Raw genomic sequence first — 20,357 nt, forward strand, 5'->3', positions numbered from 1 at the left:
CTTTAAGGAAGGCTGATACCTGCAGAGCACACGTTATGCAGGAAGGTGAGGCCCCTGCAGCCGCACTTTCTCCCGAGCTCCCTCATCATTTGTTTTTAAAGGCCTTCCAGACCCAAGCTGCAGTGAATTATCAGCACCAGCGTGAGGAGAGGGAAACTGGCAATCTCCATAGTATAGATCTCCATAGAGCTTACACGGTGGGTCCCTTCCCTCATGCGAGTTTTTGGTAATCTGGTAAACATTCCACCCCACGTGTGAATCGGTGAGATCATGGGGGAGGAGGGTACGATGGTGAAAGCCCCACTCTCCAGTCTGTGCTCTTTTCTTCACACATCTTTAATTTATCACATAAAATAATTAATGGTAGAGATATTACAGAAAGAAAAATCAGCCACATATCATAACTCTACCATCAAGTGTTTTAACTGTAATATATATATATATATATATATATATTTGGAATCACTATAAAGAACAAACGGTATTCTACCTTTTTTTCATTATCATAACTAGTTCCCATTTTGCTACATAGTTTCTATCACCATAACGTTAGTGACCACATAATATTCCATCGGCTTGAACTACCATAATGAGTTATTAGATGTTTATGTTATTTTAATATTAGTTCTTTCATTTCACTTGTAGATATACCTAGAAGACAGGAATTGTTTTTTTAAAAGGCTTGTCTACAATGTCATTTTTCTTTGGGTGTAAAATGATTTAGCTATTTAATGGAAACTGTTAATTTACTAAGGGGAAAATTGTTGATAGGGCTTTGTTTAAATGCAGAATTTTGCAATGTGAAGTTATAGGTACAGTTCAACTTCCCGCCATTAGGTGGGGCTCTATTGCATCAGTGCCAATCCCATGTGAGGAAACTAACAAAACTTCTTACAGGTTATCAGCCTTCTAACTTTCTTCCTTTCGGTGCTTTGTCAACACTTCACTACTATCAGCTTATTCTCTTCTTCTCCGTAGTAAGTTGGTTTCCTCCCTTGAGACATTCCTTTGTATGAAAATCCATTTTCCGGGGGGATTGACTGATTGCCCAGTGTCTGTTTTATTTTTAAGGGCAACGCTGTCTGAAATGATTCTATCTGAGGGCCTTAAGGCTCTACCATGCCCACGGATAGATGGCATGTAGATGTTATCAGGCGGCTCATACCTGTCCTGTCCTCTGCAGGTTTGCAAAGTGAACATCGGGGATGAAGAGGACTGGCTGTGAGTGTAGATCAGGCATCGTTTTGAAGTAGGTGATGTCACTCTTCTTTTGTAAAGGTATGGCTGCCAACTTTCCATCAGAGGCTGGATATTAAAAAATGATCAGAATTCAGAGGGTTACACATGACTAAGAACTCTCAAATGTAAGCTCTAGTCTTAGCTACATTTCATGACTTTCTCCTATGAAGTTTTCCAAATGCCATAGATGACCCCCCCCATTCCCACTGCCAAGCCAACAGAAAAAGCTCAAACTTCGAGTGAGCACTCCTGAGGTGGACTGCTGTTCTCTCATGCCCCCCGTCCCTCTATGTGTCCTAGGTTTCTTTCTTAAAAATGTTACTGACTTTATTGGGCTGACACAGGTTAATAAAATTATATAGGTTTCAAGTGTACAATTCTATAATGCACCACCTGTATATTGTATTCTGTGTTCACCACTCAACGTCAAGTCTCCTTCCATCACCATTGATCGCTCCTCTATCCTCTTTTAACCCCCTCCCCCTTTTCCCTCTAGTAATCACCATTCTGTTGTCTGTGTCTGTGAGTTTTTTTATTTGTTTGCTTGTTTATTTAATCCAGGCGTCCTCAAACTTTTTAAAGTGGGGGCCAGATCACGGTCCCTCAGAGAGCTGGAGGGCCGGACTATATGAACTACTAATTCCTACTGTAACACCTCGGCTGCGCTCACTGCCCAAAAAACCTGGCGGGCCGGATCAGACTCCTCTGCGGGCCGCATGTGGCCCGCGGGCCGTAGTTTGAAGACCCCTGATTTAATCCATTCACCTTTTTCACCCAGCTTCCCATCCCTCTCTGTGTCCTAGATTTCTTGTCTGTAAATGGCAAGTGTTGGTCTCAATCATATTACAAAGTCTGTCCTCGAGCAAACATTCTGTGATCAATGATTCTATTTGCTTTTCACAGGGACAATTGACTCTAGGGAACAGCAAGTAATCCCTTGCATGTCTGTAGTTCCTCCTGCAACCCACTTCTTCCTGCCTGCTCCCTAGTGGACCCAACGAGCCCATCCCTTCTCAGTGACACTCACAATTGTTGCACTGGGTTTGGGAGGCCTGGCCTTTCCCCTTCTTCCTGTTCTGCTTCCTCTCTTCATCTCGGATTTTTCTTTCTGCTCCCTGAGAGGGGAAAACAAATACAGACAATGCCAGGCATGTTATCAAAGCACACAAAAACACTGCTGCATGCAAATCACACAGACGAGAGACAAAAAAAAGGGAAGGAGGAGAGCAGGCAGTCCCATTTCCATCCCCTTAGTGAGGTCAGACTCAGTTCTGAAGGCTGAGGGATCTCACATCTACTAGATTTCTTTCTTTTTTGGTATCTTGACTAGCTACACATGTTCAGCTTTGAATCCCTACAGAAAGACCAGACCCAGGTCCCTGTCACAGTGAAGCCACTTAAGTAACTTACTGATTATAATAAATGTCCTATGGCCCATTAGCTTCTTTCATAGACACTGAAAGGGCATTAAAGTTGAGTGTGAACTCCCTATGAAATCTTCTCTTTGCTTGCTGTGATGGAACTTTTCTAATCATATAGTAATGGAAATGAGGGAGGACATAAGGAAACTAGACAGGCTATAAGATTACTTTGTACATACACTGTGACTTTATGTTTTGTTTTGTTATGTTCATATGGCCTTGGAGATGGTGCTCATTCAACCAAATAGAAAAAAGTCTGGTCTAGCCCTGGCTGGTGTGGCTCAGTTGACTAGAGAACCATCCTATACACCAAAAGATGGTAGATTTGATTCCTGGTCAGGGAACATATCCAGGTTGCAGGTTTGATCCCCAGTCTGGACAACCAATGTTTCTCTCTCATATCAATGTTTCTCTCTCTCTCTCCGATCAATTTTTTAAGGTTTATTCTCTTCCTTTTGTTCCTCTGTTCCTTGTAACCTGATTTTTTCATTGGCTTCTCTTCCAAATCAGCATCTATCTCTTTCCTTCTTGGCTTTTGAGGATTTCCTGATTATCCTCTCCTCTCTTTCAATTTTCTATGTCAACTTTGCTAACTCAGTTTCCACTTCTCAACCCCAAATACAGATATTTCAACACCGTTTCCTTTTCCCTTCTCTCTCTCCATTCTTGATGCAGAAGAATTCATCTGCACTCATGTTTCCAAGATATTTTAAAACAGGTGAGAACCAGATAGACATCCTCATACTAAACTACATTTCAGATTCGCATTTACAGTCCTTGCCCTATGTGGCAGCATATTTAAGGAGCACTGAAACCTGAACTGGCCACCATCCTCTAACCTTTTAGAAACTGACCCCCAAATCAACACACCCAAAAGATAGATTTGGTAGTATTAAAATTATCCTACTATTACACAAAAATATATTATTTCAAAGCCAAGGGACAAACTGATGAAAATACTTGCAATAAAAGTGTTCAATCTTTAACCTACAATGATTCAAATAAACATAAAAATAAAAAACCAACATAACAAAGAAAAATGGACAAAGGTCATGACATAGGCAATTCACACTTATTTTATAGGAGCCATCTCCATTCCAAAAACCTCTCAATGAGATCCCACTAACCCCAAAGAATAACAAAGGTTACATTGATGTGTTCTAGGACAGGATCTACATCCAGTAAAAACTACTAAGCTATGATTTCACTTATCTAAGTGAACCAGACTCAGCACAATAGTGTCAATTAGTCATTAAATTAGTGGTAAAAATGACTAAAAATAGAGTTGATTGATGACTCCCTAGGTATCTAATAGGAATTGAGAATAAAAGATTACCACTCCCACTGTGATTGATAAGGTGATTATTCTGACACCACTAGACAAGAGAAGGTGACAAGGGGGAAATGTCATTGAAAGTAATATCTAATAACAAAGATACCTTTATGACAAACTGTCATCTTTACTCACTTTGTCGCAGAAGACCTTGATCTGGCAATAAGCTCTATGAATGGGTTTATTACTACGATTATTATAACTGTATGTATCAATCTGAATCATCAAAGGAAGTCCTTTCACCCCTTTTTGGGACGAGAAATCTGTACTCAGGCAATTCACAGTGATGAAGATCTAAGGGAGGAAGAAAGAAAAAAAAGTTCATAAATCACCAAAAGAAAGGTCTATTAACAAACATGTAAGTCTTAGATTGGAAATCAAAATACTAAATGCATATGTAAGGATAACTAAAGAATAGTTGGACAGTCTGACATAAGAACATGTTGAGCATATAACACATGATAGAGTGCATAATTTATAAACATGTAAAAATTTTTGCTTTCCTAGTTAATTTAAAACAGACCATTAAGATTACTTTCCTTAGCCAAGACCAGTTTGGCTCAATGGATAGAGTGATGGCTTGGGGACTGAAGGGTCCCGGGTTCGATTCTGGTCAAGGGCATGTACCTTGGTTGCGGGCATATCCCCAGTAGGAGGTGTGCAAGAGGCAGTTGATCGATGACTTTCTCTCATCGATGTTTCTAACTCTCTATCTCTCTCCCTTCCTCTCTGTACAAAAATCAATAAAATATATTTTTAAAAAAATAAAAAATAAAATAAAATAAAATAAGATTACTTTCCTTAGATTATATCAGCAAAATCTTACTTATTTTTCAACGTGCATGCATTAGCTGGGTAAGACATTACTTCCTTAGCATGTTAAAGCTATGGCTTCTAGTAGTTATATCAATTTCTCTAATGTATGATCAATGGAATAAAAAAACACACAACCCAAACCCAAACTAGATAACAGCTTCCCTGGAGCATTATTATTCTGAAACAGTTATTTGTTTACATACTATCTAACCTTTCTACTTGACTATTAAGTATAAGATTTGAGACCATTTCTTATTACTTTTGTATTACTGGTACCTAATATAGTGCATGGAGGAGAATGGGCAGCCAATAAACATTTGATGAGCTTATCTGTAAAAATATACTAAGTTGGGAGTCAACGTCCCAAGTTTAAATCCCAGCTCTAACCAGCTAAGAGACCTCAGGCAAGTCCCTTAATGTCTTCAGTTTTCAATTTTCATTTTAAATCAGAATGTAAATACTATTATAGAAGCGAGAACATGAAAGAGGAGCTGGAGAAGGTAAGACAAGAAACAGGAAGAAAGAAATGTAGTAGACACCAGCATCCTCAGCTTACAACATGAGGCATCGAGAGACACAACAGAAATTATATGAATTAAAAAAAAAAAGGAAACTCAAATAAATTATTAAAGAGTACAGTGCTGACCAACAGAAGAACTAAAAATATAACTTTATTATAAAATATTGAGAGGAATAGAGGGAGGAGTGTAGGTAGGTGTCAATACATATAATTTAAAGTTGATTTATCATAGTATAGAGGTATGAGTACAGTACCTAGATTTCTGTGGTAACTAATATAAATATTAAGAGTTGTCTCTGGGAAAAACTGGGTATGCTGTATTATACCCTTGGTGCTGTTTTTCATTTAATACCACATGTATTATTTTTACTTAACATAAAATTTAAATCACTCATTGTTTTAAAGTTATACATTTATTTATTCTGAAAGTAATTTCATCAAATGTATCTAACCCAAACTGCATTTTTAAAAGGTTTGATCTAATTAATTCCAAGCTCAATGCCTATAGGCTTTTGGAAACTTATACAACCAGATATCTAATTTTTAGTGCTATGTCTATATAAGGGTCATTTTTTCATTTTATTTTTAAGCTCTTTACTTGGCAATAAGAAACACATTAGCAAGGCACCACACATCAATAGCAGGCAAGGCCAGATGACAGATCTTAATAACATGCTAATTACAACAACCTTGTGCCTTGTGACACAGGCTCTCACTCTTCTAGCCAACATCTGAAAACAAGTGCCTAAAGATGGCCTAACCATTCATTTCATTTCATTCATCCCTATTATTGGTTCGCTCATTCATTTATCCTATCAACATCAACACACACCCACAGTGAGTCACACACAGAGTTAGACACTGTGGATAGAGAGGAAATCCAGACCCCTGCCTACAGAGTCCAAAGGGAAGACAGGTGAGGAATCCAGCTATGACCGCACAGGGTGGTCAAGGTACTCCACATAGGATAGAACACAGAACCTGAGAACACGAGCAAAATACAAAACCCACACAGACACTGGGATAAGACCAGGAATTCCACAAATGCTTGTTTATTTGGGAATGGTAGAGAAAGCCGGTGATTCAGAATGCAGATGTCAAGTGATTCAGGGGACTGAGTGGTAAAGACTACTAAGAAAGAGTGTGTATGCCATGCCTGACTCTCCTACTCAATGTCCCTGGCTAACGTAGACAGAAACATCTCTCCATTGCTCCTGGAGATGCCCTACCTGCAGGAGAACATTCATTCATGGCACAAAATTATTTTTAAACACCTACCATGTCCCTGTCTGAGATTGTGCAACGTACTAGCACAAATGCACGGATTATGTTCCGGGCAAACAGAGAAGTCAGAGGCTAGATGGAGAGAGGGACATGATGCTGCTGCAGAGATTATAACTCCATTACATGCTGATCTTTAGATCAAAAAATAAAAGCATACTTTCTTAGGAACACTTGCATTTTTTTAAACTATTAATACTGGCAACGGGGTTATCTTGGCCCGAATATGTAAACATAACTTTATGTCAGCAAATCTAATGATCACTCTAGTGAGCAATGCAGTTGTCCCTAATTTTGGCCACGTGTTTCATATACAAATCTCCCAGTTGGTGTTGTAATCTACTGGGGCCTTGATCCACACTGGCTATTGTTCCACTCCTCAGAAATCCTGCCCCTTATTGCAGAAGCCAGAGGGGAAAGGTGTTCTGATGAATATTTCCTAAGCTATTCGGACTCACGGTTGGCTTGCTGATTTATCCATATGTCACTCACAGTGGGCATACACTCAACAGGCAGGCAACACTATTAATGGTGGCCTTTGTCAGCTCCAAGTCTCAACTAAGAGAGCTGGGCTGATTGAATGTATATTCTTACAAAGGCCACTTCAGCAGGATGGAGCCGCTGAAATTACGGATACTTACTGGCAATATACAACAACAAATAGACTAAATCCTTCTCAGAGGAGCAATAACCATCAACCACCCAGTAGAGAAGGTCTCTAAAGGTCAAATGAGCTATAATAGACTAATAGACTCTACTGGGAAACACTTAGACTAGGTCCTCTTAATAGCGAGGGACCCTTAGTAGAAGGTCCAATGGGCTCGCTTTGATTCATGCCATCCTGATTCCATAAAAAGTAAACAACAAAAGAATTGGTTTCCTTGGCTAAATGGTGTGGCCCTCCCAGAGTCATCCTTAGAGACAGGGATATATAACAAGCTTTGGCACCGTTTTCCTCTTGCCTGGCTGCCCAACCTAATAGCAAAGCAGTTCAGGTACCCGATGGTATCAATTGTAGTCTCGCTGTGGTGCACTCACAACCCAAATAGTTGAACTTTAACTGCAGTTGGGGCAGCGGGTGGGGGTGGGAAGGCACAGAAGCACATTAACTAAAACCTTGGCTTGGGAACTGATAAGCATTCGTTTGTTTCATCTTGCAAACCCAACCATGTCTCAGCTCCAGGCACAGCAGGCAAATGCGAGATCAAATTTCTTGGAAGTTTATCTACAAAGCACTGTTTGTAAATGTGTATTACCGAAACTTAGCGAAAGGTGTGCTTTTCCCCCACCAAACGTTCATCCAAATGTCAGGCACAGAAAATCCTGTTTAGCTTCATAGAAACCCTGATTATGTAAAGAGCATATAAATGCCATGAACAATTGATCTGTTACCCAAGAGTTATGCATGTTATGTATGCTCATACAATATTTTCAAAACCTCCGTTATTTGTTTCCCTATCATTCTGACAGTACATAATTTTTAGAAAAGTAGCCATTAAAACAGGTGTATCCAAGCAGATAACAGATGCAATTTGAATTCTGTCACTGCATCACGGATTGAGTCAGACAGAAAAATTGTTTCAAAATGTACCAAGACCTTTCCAGAAATAGAGGCAATCTCATGACAACTGACATTTAAAAAAAAATTTTTTTTTACATGTGAATTACAATTCCCATTTGGTGGTTTCTACACAAGGTAAGTGTCTTTGCCCAGGTTATAATACCTCCCGGTTGTGCACTACATGTAGTAAGATTTATTAAAATAAACACAGATCAATGATGGGCATTAGCATGGCTACATTAAGTTGATTATTAACACCCGAGATTTTTCTGAGAGCTTGCAATTAAAAGAAATGGGCTGATCTTTGATTTACAAAGCAATTTGAAATTTAAAATATCGTAACATCCAGGAGTTGATGGAAAGCATTTTTCTCTTTAAACAAGTGTATCTTGCATTTTTAGGAAGACCCCTCTGATCAAAGACTATGAAAGCTCTTCATTTCCTAAGGTGGAGACTCTTTTCCAAGAAGTGGCACGTGCATTAGCCTCCAAATTATAGGGCCATAAAACCAGCGTTTCCACTCTGAAACACAGACAATATGTAAATATATCAGGGTGCTCTTGCCAATTTCCCTATTCTGGTTTCCCTTTGGTTCTTAGGATTGTCAAAGGCCTTCAGGATGGTTTTCTTGCACTTTTAGCATTTTCCTTCTATTTTATACAATTATATTTGGATGCAGATACAATGCCAAATAAGACGAGAGACAGACTAAAGATAGAGAACGTTAACAAGTGACATCTTGGGCATTCATTCGTTCCTTCCTGCATTAATTCACCAACCACTTATCAAGGGCCTGGAATTATGCTGGGAGGCGGAAATAAGAATGACAGGCTAGAGGAGATTCCCTGCCCTCAGAGAGCTTGCTATTTTGTTGAGGATCTAAGAAACAAATTAATTCCCTGACTCCTCCATTTATTTATTTATTTATTTATTTATTTATTTATTTATTTATTAAATATATTTTATTGATTTTGTACAGAGAGGAAGGGAGAGAGATAGAGAGTTAGAAACATCGATGAGAGAGTGACTCCTCCATTTAGATAGCACTTTCAGGAAATGATTTAAAACCTGATGGTATATTTCTCTTTTCTCCTATAAATGCTTTGGGCACCTCTGTATACACTCACATACACATTTGGCTTACTCACATATCCTACCAGCTTTCTGTATCCTTTTAGCACTCAATTTTTTCCAGTTCCAGAACATACGAAGCGTGTTCCCCATTGACAGCCTTTGCCATTTGCTCTGCCCTTTGACTCCAGTGCTGCCCCCACATGTCATCATTGCCTTTCCTTCTCCTCCAGATTCCAGTCCAATCTCAGCTCTTCCTTGACCGCCCTCGCCGGAGTTGTCTTCTGCCTCCTCCTTGAACCTCCGCCATGACCAATAGCACACTCTGTCAACCTGCTCTTTTCTTCATAGCACTTAACACCATTTGGATTCAGCTTGTTGTTTATCTGGTTAGCGCTTAGTTATCTGTCTGCTCCATGAGGCTATAAGCCCCCAAGAAGAGGGCCTTTGTCTATCCCAAACGCAATCTAGTCCCAGTACCAGGCCCACAGTAGATGCTCAGCAAATATTTGTCTAGTGAGGTAAGATAACATTACTTTTCTAAATGCGTATTTTCCTTTTTATCTATAATATGCTCTTGTTCCCTAAGCAAAACCTCTTAAGAGTTGAGATTGCTTGAAGTAGCTGGAGTTGTCAAGATAATAAGCAGGGTTAGCTGTACTGACCAGATTTATACTAAAAAAATATTACCTGTCTGTATATAAAAAAAAACCTAAATTAAGCACCAAATACACACACACACACACACACACACACACACTCTCAGGCACACACACATACACACACACATATGGAAGAAACTATAGTCAGAGATGCTATACACACAAATCTTTGTGGTAGGGCCATGGCCTTAAAGGAAAGGAGGGTATAACAGTTTTCACTGTTGAATAATAGATATACTTACTATACATGCTATAAGCACATGAAGAAAAGGAGAAAGCTCTCTGCTCTGACTCCACACTCTTCCTCAGCCCCACAGCACAGTCAACAAAGGCTTTTCCCTCCCCAATAGCTTCTCCTCTCGATTCTCTCCAGGGGCATTTTGTGATGCTATCTCCAAAGAATTCAAAAGTAGATTAGTTATCATTTACACTAATTTGCGTACACCAGTATTTAAGGTGAAATCATAAAATCCATCTCTGCCCAGCACTTTCAGAGGGGTAGAGCGTAGGCTTCATGGAGAGGAGGACAAGGGAAAAATGTCTCAGGCAAAGCCGGATTGCTCCTCAGCCCCTGGGGTTCTGCCATTCCGCTCTGTCACTTGACCCTGTGAACCAGCACCTCAAAAGGAGGCGTTTGGGCCATTCATAAAGATGGGTTGGGCTACTTCATAAATAATGAGCTCCCACAGAGGAAAAAATGTAAACACAGACGGAAGGATTCACACACTCAACTTTCCGTTCATTTGTTGTTGTTTTAAACCTTTTTCTGTTCGTATTTAACACTTACAGTTCGTATGACAAACTCAAAATGTAAACTGAAAACACTCCCTACCCCCACACTGTTCCCCAGTTGACCTACATTTCTTCACAGTTTCTTTTGTATTCTTCTAGAAATAGGCTATGAAACACATATCCTTTCTCCTTTCAACAGAGGGTAGCAGCGCGAACATACAGATCTGTATCTTGCTTTGATAGTAAGTTTTGAAGAGAGCTCTTTCCTTTTCCTTTTTTTCAAGAGCTGTGAAATATGGAGTAACGCTTTCTTTAACATTCATTTTTTCTCTGTCTTTTCATATGTATTATGTATATTTATATTTTTCCTACGGTATTTCATCTTATAAATAATGATGTAGTGCATGCCTTTAGACATGGCTTTTATACATGTGTGCACATGTACATTACTGGCAATGTACAGGCCGTGCCTCTGACAATTTATAATCTGACTTTTGGAGTCACTGTCACTTTCTATCTCATAATACAGTAATGGACAACTCTGTCTCAGGTCCCTGCCTAGCCAAAATGTTCTGACAACAGATACTCTGCTTGGCTTATCAGTCCATGAATCCCCACGGCCTGGCCCAGAGTATAATAGGCAGCAGGCATAAAGCTTTGAAGGAATGGTTGCCCTTTTGCCAGAGATAATGCAGAAGACATTACTCTGAGATCCTCCCAATACAAAAGGCAGTGTGAAAAGAGCATGTGCCCCTGACAGCCCAGAATGCTATGCGGTAGCTGGCAACCTTAGGTAAGCTTGCTCACCGCTCTGGGCTTCACATTCTTCATTATTTCCATGAAAAATTATCTCCACTTAAAAATATAAATGCGGCATAATGTATAAAAAATACCTGGCAGAGTGCCTGGTATATGGTAATCACTAAACAAATATTAACCATGGTGCATGCACACACACACGCGCACACACACACACACACACACACACACACCAGTCTATGAAATCCAAGTCTGTAATCTAATTCTCTACATACACACGCAATGGTTTATGCATGTTCGTTATAGAGCCCTACACAGGATACAGGTCAGAAACCATGGATCCTCGACATCCTAACAGAAGATCAAGCTGCTGATATCCTCAGTGATATCAGCAGCTTGATCTTCTGATATCAGCAGCGATGCCTTCTCAAGATTACTCCTTCTATATATGAATTAACTCCAGCTCTGTAGCTTTTCCTGCCATCCATTACCTTATAAAACTGAAACAAAGGCATGGCTTTGTTTAAGTTCAATACCAAAGACTCCAGCAAATGTTTACTTTTCCCGTATAAAGCTTCCATCACCTACACCACGTCCCAGCAAACACATAAAAATGCCATTTGCCCTGCTTCCCAGTGTGTGTCCTGACCTTTTAAGACCCCTCCCTGGAGCCAGCCTCAGCCTCTTCTTAGCTTTTGGGACTACGGAAGATGCCCTACAATATCCTCTAACTTTCCACATATCTTCTCTTCTCCCTGGTATCCAGCCTGATTATCCAGACTGAAAAACTCACTTTCTCAGGCATTGTGCTTGGTACACAGTGGGAGCCCAATAAAAACAGATTAAATATTTTAGACAAAAAAAAAAAAAAAAAAAAAAAAAAAAAAGTTGAGAGAGAAAAGGAAGGAGGGAACGAAATAATACATTTGGAACCATTTAATGGATCTGCCATGATTTAGTACCGAATTTCAAGTCAGCCTTTCAATTAGCATAACCTTATTTTCCACACTGAGAGACTCAACAAAGTTCACGGTGTACAACAAGGTTAGAACACCTACATTTTCTCCAATTTACCTCCTTTCATGGGCCATAAGCAACGGACTGCCATTTCCACCTCCTGTCTTTTGAGTGACTAAACTTGAGGTAACGAGAGGCTGTGCTTTCTATTCATGAGCAGCTGATGAAGCAAAAAGCTAATCTGACTTGCTGGCCACGGGTTGTATCTTGAAATGACAGCCCTGGGAAGAGACAGGATTGGCCATACAGGGAGAAGAGAAAGAAAACCTGCCAGGAGTGGGGGATAGTCTAGAAGGGGACAATGGGGAAAAAGAGGGACATATGTAATACCTTCAACAATAAAGATTTTAAAAAGTAATAATAAAGAAACCTGGACTCCATGCGAAAAAAGTAAGCAATGCTACATGATAGCACTAGTTCTGTCTCACAGCACCCTGCAGATCATGGTGTGAGCCCATCCAATGCCCTGTGACAGGTGGCCACGGATACTGCCACGGCATCAGGTCCACTTCATTTGTATCCTTCAGGATGAATTTGCTCCCATAGAAGAGAGCGTTTTAGTCCCAACTTCCACTTTTATCTTCCTGCTCCTTAGCACATTCATGTTCCTACTCCTCACACTGGGTCTCAGATGGTTTATGCTCTCTCCCTTAGTACTAGAACAAAATCAGACCAAAGGCAATAAAAAAAGGCAAAAAATTAAGGAAAATATGGCCAGAGGTAATATCAGCATGTGTCCCCTTGCATTTCCTCACAATGTCAAAACTTACAGGAAATATCCTTTGAAAATCAAATTCATTGAAAGCATCTAAAGGAACCCAAAGTTTGAGGAATTTACATATAAACATTGCTTATCCTAAATAAAGGCTAATACACACACACACACACACACACACACTCACACACACACACTCAGTTGAATTGTCCCCTTGGAAATTAAACTGCTTGCTATGATGTGCGATGACCACCAGGGGGTGGTGTGGAATGAAGAAAGGCCCCAATCAGCTCTGACTGCCAGCCAGGCCTATGGCCCCTACACATGCACGAATTTTATGCACTGGGCCTCCAGTATGTAAATATTTATTTCCAATTTGCCAGCTTGGTGAATGTGGGTTTTGTTTAGTGGATTTCTCAAGTTGCAGACATAAAGCAGATAGTCATTGTGTGCCCTCTGCAACCTTCATTTTATCTGATAACAATCACTGTTCTTGCTTTGAAGTTTTTTTATGCTATGCTTCCTGCATAATATTGAAAAAAAAAAAAAGATTAAGGAATAGTCTTCCCTGTTCATAGCAGGAAAAAAACATAAAAGAAAAGTATATGGAAATATACTTAAAAGTAAAAATCTGGACACTAGAGTAAGGAGCTAGAGATAAGTGGGGGAAATGGAGAATAAATGTGTAAAGATATGAAGAAAAAACCACTGATAACTATTAATATGAAAAAGCATGCACTGATATTGAATTAATACAGACAGTATTAATTGCAGTAATTCTGCAAATGAGATTGTTAGGTTAATACACACACACACACACACACACACACACACACACATACACACACTCAGTTGAAGATGGCAAGGAATCCTAATAGTCCTCACTCCCAAATCCTCTGGCCAATAACATGTACTAGCATGATATCAACAGGTAATGTAATAGAGCAACCAAAGACATGGATAGGGAGAGGCCTGTGTGTTAGAGGTATTGGACCAGCGAGGCTGTCTTAGTGGACAGGGGACAGATGGAGGGGGGCAAAAGCAGGATGACTTGATGGAACTGCTTTGCTCAAGAAAATGGGCTGTTGGTTTGTTTTCTTTCTTTCAGGAACTATATACATCGTACCCTATAGATTTCTTTGAGAAAGAACATCATAGCATGTTTGGGTCTAAAAAAATTGCAGATTACCCTCTATTGGGACGGTTAAAAGCATGGGCTCTGGACTCAGAGGGACGTGGGTTCAAAGCCCACTTTTGCACTTGCCCATAACGAAGTGCCTGGTATGTAGAAAGTCAATACTTGTGGAATGAGAATCTGAGATGCACAGGAAAATGATTCACGACATCTCTCGGCCTCTCTGCTCCCCACCCCACCTCACCCCACCCCATCCCATCCCATCCAGGTCTCAGTCTTGCCCACCCCCAATCTTAACAGAAAAATTTGTTAACAGGGATGAAAAAATATATATCTTATCTGTGTCCTTGGCCCTCTCTAAAATTGCAACCACTTCCTGTCTGAAAGTTCTCCCAAACCGCAAGTGCAGGAAGAGTTTTTACCACTGATCTTGCAAAGCAGAGGGCTGGACTATCCAATCCAAAGCCCCTCCTACAACTCAACATGGAGGGCAAAGGAGGGCCTCACCCCAGAGGGTAGTGGCTCTCCCCGCAGGCAGAGGTGCTAGGCCAGAAGGCAGAAAGGATAACCCAAGAGAGAAAAAATTTCATGTTACTGAATTATAATAGATTTTTTTTAAAAAATCTTAGAGACACCTTAATGGGCTTGGCTCAATAAATAGAGCATCAGCCTGCAGACTGAAGGATCCCAGGTTCGATTCCATGTACCTTGGTTGCGGGTACATCCTCAGTGGGGAGGGTGTAGGAGGCAGCTGATCAATGTTTCTCTCTCATCAATGTTTCTAACTCTCTATTCCTCTCCCTTCCTCTCTGTAAAAAAAAAAAAAAAAAAAAAAAATCAATAAAATATATTTTTTAAAAATCTTAGTGGATTTCTTTGTGTGCTTGATAAGTTAGTGGAGCTGGTAGACGAGAGGAGCACTCCAGAACATCCCAAAAGGCTTGGTGCAGAGGGATGAGAAAGGGGTTCGTGGAAAGAAATCTCCTTCTAGGGCAGTCATACACCATGGGAGGGGCGGAGTATAGAGAGAGGGGGCAATGGAACTGTGTCCCAGTGAAAAGGCCCAGAAAGGCGGCTTGCTCCTCAGAGCACACTCTCACATCTCCGTGCTCCGGGAATGCTCTGTGCTCACCAGAGAGAGGCCCGGACAGCCCCGAGGCTGGCTTACTCCGAATCCATTGTGGAGAGAGAAAATGCCCCAGACAAAGAGAAGGGGCCAGGTTTCAAGAACCTCCTCGGAGACGTGGGAGAAGGGGGAGCCTGCGGGGCTCCCGCTCTGGGGGATGATGTCATCGCAGAGAGAAAGCGGGCACTGGATGCCAGGAACCTGAGCTCACCGCTCTCCAATAACCCCGCAGCGTCCTCCGTGGGAATTCCTCCACTCGGGGTGAGCGACCCACCGGTCTGCTTTGTAGGCGCCAGTGCTTGGCAGGAAATGGGCACTAACCCCGCGAACGGGAGCGAACGGGAGCCACGTGAAAGGAGGCATCCCCGCAGTGCCCCTGTTAGCAGCACGTGGATGGAACCTTAATCGTCTGCTTTGATCATCCCCGCTCCCCTTCCAGCTGGGGAGAGCGAGGCTCAGCAGGGAGAAGTCACAAAGCCTGCCCAAACCAGTTTGGTTCAGTGGATAGAGCATCGGCCTGCGGACTGAAGGGTCCTAGGTTCGATTCCGGTCAAGGGCATGTACCTTGGTTGTGGGCACATCCCCAGTGGGTGGTGTGCAGAAGGCAGCTGATCGATGTTTCTCTCTCATGGATGTTTCTAACTGTCTAACCCTCTCCCTTCCTCTCTGTAAAAAAAAATCTATAAAATATATTTTTTAAAAAAAGAAGTCACAAAGCCGGCTCTTCCGGTGCCAAGATGAGCATCCGGGTGCCTGGACCCCACTTCAGTGCTTTTTTTCTCTGTCACCTGCTGCTGCCCATCCCCCATCAATCTCCCAGCTGTCACAGGGTGGACTGAGACTCCCAACCTTACCCACCTAGATGCCACCTGAGTCATTGCCAGGGACCCACGGACACCTGTTCACAGTACAGCAGCGTCCAGACCGAGTGGGGGGAATGTCCTGTTGGAGACTATGGCTGCTGCCCCTGTCGCTGGGCAGGAAGACGGTGGCACGGCCAGCAGAACCGGTTCTGGGTGGAAGAACTCGACGACGGCTCTGCCAGATTCACGCTGCTATTGATACCAGAAATCAGTTCTTGCCAAACCTGGTTTTAATCAATAGTTTTAACACCTTCCCAGGTCAAACTTTTTCCTTAAACTAAATGATTAGAATGTCACATCCTTTCTTCTGCTCATGTTAAATGAGAGGCAAAAGTAAAATGCAGCAAGAAAAGGAAAACGCAGGAACATGCTCTGGAAAAATCGATCACCTTATCATTAGCTCTTGAGGATGCACATGTAGTAAGAAAACCAAATACTGACTGTTGTTTGTGGTTTTTTTAAATAAATGCATCAGAACTTCAATATCCTTGAACACAGTCATCTTGGGAAGATGTGTGGTTTCTCCAATGACGCTGCTGTGGCTCCAGTTGTATTTGTCACATCTCTTCTGACACTGCCTTCTTCAAAGTCTTACAGAAAAGCGATCTCATTCTTTAAGTTAAATGTATAAGGTGGACATTGATAATAGGATTGTGTAAGTTTCAAGTGCACAAAGAAATCTCATTTTTAACCCTAAGGTGGTAATGTCCAACTGGTTGATGTGTATTTATATTTGGACCCACGTGATTTCTGGTGTTTTTTAAAACATCTTCAAAGATCAAGATCTGACGCCATTATGGGCATTCAAAAGTCTGTCACAGCCACTCTCTTTCACAGTGCCAACGTGCCAACCCCAGTCACACTCTGGCCTGCCGCCAAAGGAACCAGGGAATGCTGGCGGGCATCCTGGTTCCATTTCTCTCGGCTCTTCTCTGTCACCCTCCATGTGTCACTATATCCCCAACACGGAAAACCAGAGCGGATGTAAACCGTATATTCGGCTGTCTGAGGGGGTAGGATTGCGGCCTAGAAACTCAAATGTCCACCAGGGCTAGGCAGAGAAAGTTCCAGAATGGTGAAGGCTGAAGAAAGTATTAAAGAGACTAGCCAGTACCTCATAAGAACACTTGGGCTTAAGGTTGCCGTATTCTTTAATCACCCAAAAGACTCTAGAAACCCTAGATTAAAGTAACCTCCTGATATTAAATGTGGGCAAAACAATTAAATTTTTGAAATACAGTATGTAAATGTATGTTGCATACACATATATGTTCTGTGGACCATATGAAGGCTGTAGGCCACACATTTGTGTCCTCTGGTCACATAAATCAAAGCATCACATGACACGGAATGGGCCCCCAGCCCTGAGGCCTACAAAAGATTTCTGTGTGGATGCTGCCAACAGGAACTCAAAAGCAAATTTACCTGCTCCTGAGAAGTCCACGATATGAAAATCATAAACAATTCCACTGTGGGAGAGACGCCTTTTACTTCTTGTTTTGTTCAAAACTTTTTTACTCAACCACATGCTTTGTTTTATGCAGTCTGCTTATTAAAAAACTAGAGGCCCGGTGCACAAAAATTAGTGCATTCAGGGGGGTCGCTCAGCCTGGCCTGAGCCCTCTCTTAGTCCAGGACCCCTCAGGGGATGTCCACCTGCCAGCTTAGGCCCACCCTGCGGGGGATCGGGCCTAAGCTAGCAGACAGACATTCCTCTGGCAGCCTGGGAGCCCTAGGGGGTTGTCTGACTGATGGCTTAGGCCCAGGCTTAACCTGCAGTCAAACATCCTTAGGGCTGCTGAGAGGCTCCTGCCACTGTTGCTGCGCTTATAGCTGTCAGCCCAGCTTGTGGCTGAGCAGAGCCCCCAACTATGGGAGCACACTGACCACCAGGGGGCAGATTCAGCATTGAGCATCTGCCCCCTAGAGGTCAGTGTGCATCACAATGACTGGCCATTCCTGGGTTGTTCCACCATCAGTGTCAATTTGCATATTACCCTTTTATTATGTAGGATCAATAATACTTTATTTTTAAAATATTTTTTATTGACTTTTAGAGAGAGAGGAAGGGAGAAACTGATATGAAAGGCAAAACATCAACAGGCTGCCTCCTGCAACGCCCCCTGCAGGCCATCCAGCCTGCAGCCCAGGCATGAGCTGTGACAGGGAACGGAACTTGTGGTGCACAGAATGACACCCAACCAAGTCATGGTAACCAGGGCTAAAATCAGTAACATTTTAAAGAAATACCTTGGGCTCTGCAAGTTGAAAAAAAAATCTTCTTGGCCTCGCTAATGAAACCAAGTTGGTTTTTATGGTTTTTCTTTGAAAGCCTTTCCAGTCCTTTGGGGGAAATTATTAGAAACTATTTTTTTTTTTTAATTACTCACTGGTTAACCCAGACTGCACACAATCGCAATAACCAAGTATCAGTTACTGAACTATATATACTCAAGAAACAAGCAAATGTGGCCACAAGAAGCATCTGTGAGTTAAACTGTGATGCTGGCACAGCACACACGCTCCAACGTGTGTGAACAAGAGAAGTGAGCTTCTGCCCCTGGGTGCGGAATGGAATTGTCTCAGTGAGGCTGAAACAAGGGTCAACTCCACCCAGATTCACTACCGCGCTGGGGCACCTCAGTGTCCATCATCACTCACGCTGTCCCTTTGGTTTCGGCATTTTCTTTAAAGGGTCCCTACTGATGCATAACCATGAAGGCCCTTGTTAGCACAGACTGCATGATATTGAACATGTGGGCTGTGATTACAGCTCACACTTACGGCTCCTTTACACAGACAAGGACCGGGCCCCGCTGTCTTCCCAGGGACCGCGAAGGGCCTGGCCCTCGCTCCTCACACGTGCTGTGTGTGTGGTTATTGGTTCCCCTGCCCTCCCCCAGAGCCCTGGATCTTCACACATCACGCACCAGGCTTGGCACGGCAGAGCTCTTTTGGAAAAGTTTGATTTGTTCCCTTCTGTTTTGATTAAAGGAGCTGAGTGAGGCCCAGAGAGGGAAGATGACTTGCTAAGAATTCTAAACCAAGCCCGGCTGTGCCTTTTCTTTGTCTAGCCCAGTACCCCAGCCTCTGAGAGAAGAGGATGAAGGGAAAATCTGGGGCTTGAACAAGAAACTTTTTTTTAAATATACTTTCATTGATTTCAGAGAGGAAAGGAGAGGGGGAGAGAGGTAGAAACACCGGGAATGAGAGAGAATCATTGATCCGCTGAATCATTGGTGGCCCGCCTCCAGCATACCCCACCCTGGGCCTGCAACCCGGCCGTATGCCCTGAGACCAGGAATCAAACTGTAACCTCCTGGCTCTTACGTCAACGCTCAACCACTGAGCCGCACTGGCCGACCCTGGACACGGAGCTTTAAATGGAGGGGAATGGACCCTAGAAGAAGCTTCCCTACAGTTCTGCATGGGACCTGGCTTGCCCACCTCCTTCTAGCTCCCTGGCATGCTTGCTGCTTGCCCATGTAAGTCGCCTTTCTTGGGCCGGAAGCCAGTTTCATGTACATTGTTTTATACGCGAGCCACATGAGACACTGAGCAATTCATCTTCTCCCCTAAGCCCTGCCCGCAAGCTCAAACCCAGTTTCCTCTCTCGCCCGGCCTTCCCCGCTGGCAGACAATACAGCATTGAAGGGAGTCTGTTTACACTGACCTTTTCATTAGCTTGAAGACAGAGTTTTGTTAACGCCCTCCTAGATGGTACATAACTGAAGTGCAAAGCAAACTTAGGTTTCACCGGGAAACGTCTCGTTTAGTGCAAAGGAAGGAGCAGAGTCAGAAGCTACACAACACAGAAAAGAAGAGCGCAGGCAGAACAGTTCGGAGTTTTCATACTCGGAGACGCGCAGCCCGAAAGCAAACGGGAGAGCCAGTGAGTCTCTGGTTCACTCCATCCACGGGGAAACCCCCAGGGCCCACCCTGCTGGAGGTCTTACGTTTGCCCCTTTTTTATGCCATGTTGGCACTAGAGAGAGAGCGAGAAAGCTTAAGCAGTCAACAAGGAAAGAATGGCTCAAGGTCACAGCGGTGGGGGACCTCGGGGAGTGACGTTCAGAGGCCTGTGGCCCTGCTTCCTGCCCCTCCCT

General features: G+C 42.5%; 1 protein-coding gene across 7 annotated transcripts in view; it reads right to left on the reverse strand.

The window, feature by feature from the left end:
• Positions 1-20,357, reverse strand: part of GRHL2 (grainyhead like transcription factor 2) — a 115,169-nt gene that overhangs the window by 17,940 nt on the left and 76,872 nt on the right. For all 7 annotated transcript variants that reach the window (XM_036436686.2, XM_036436687.2, XM_036436691.1 and 4 more), the window contains 3 exons: positions 4,129-4,287; positions 2,267-2,354; positions 1,166-1,305 (listed from right to left, as the gene is read on the reverse strand). In XM_036436686.2, coding sequence (XP_036292579.1) covers positions 1,166-1,305; positions 2,267-2,354; positions 4,129-4,287 — 387 coding nt within the window. The remainder of the gene's footprint in view (positions 1-1,165; positions 1,306-2,266; positions 2,355-4,128; positions 4,288-20,357) is intronic.

The sequence above is a fragment of the Pipistrellus kuhlii genome, unplaced genomic scaffold (genome assembly GCF_014108245.1).
Source record: "Pipistrellus kuhlii isolate mPipKuh1 unplaced genomic scaffold, mPipKuh1.p scaffold_m20_p_14, whole genome shotgun sequence".
NCBI classification, from domain to species: Eukaryota; Metazoa; Chordata; class Mammalia; order Chiroptera; family Vespertilionidae; genus Pipistrellus; species Pipistrellus kuhlii.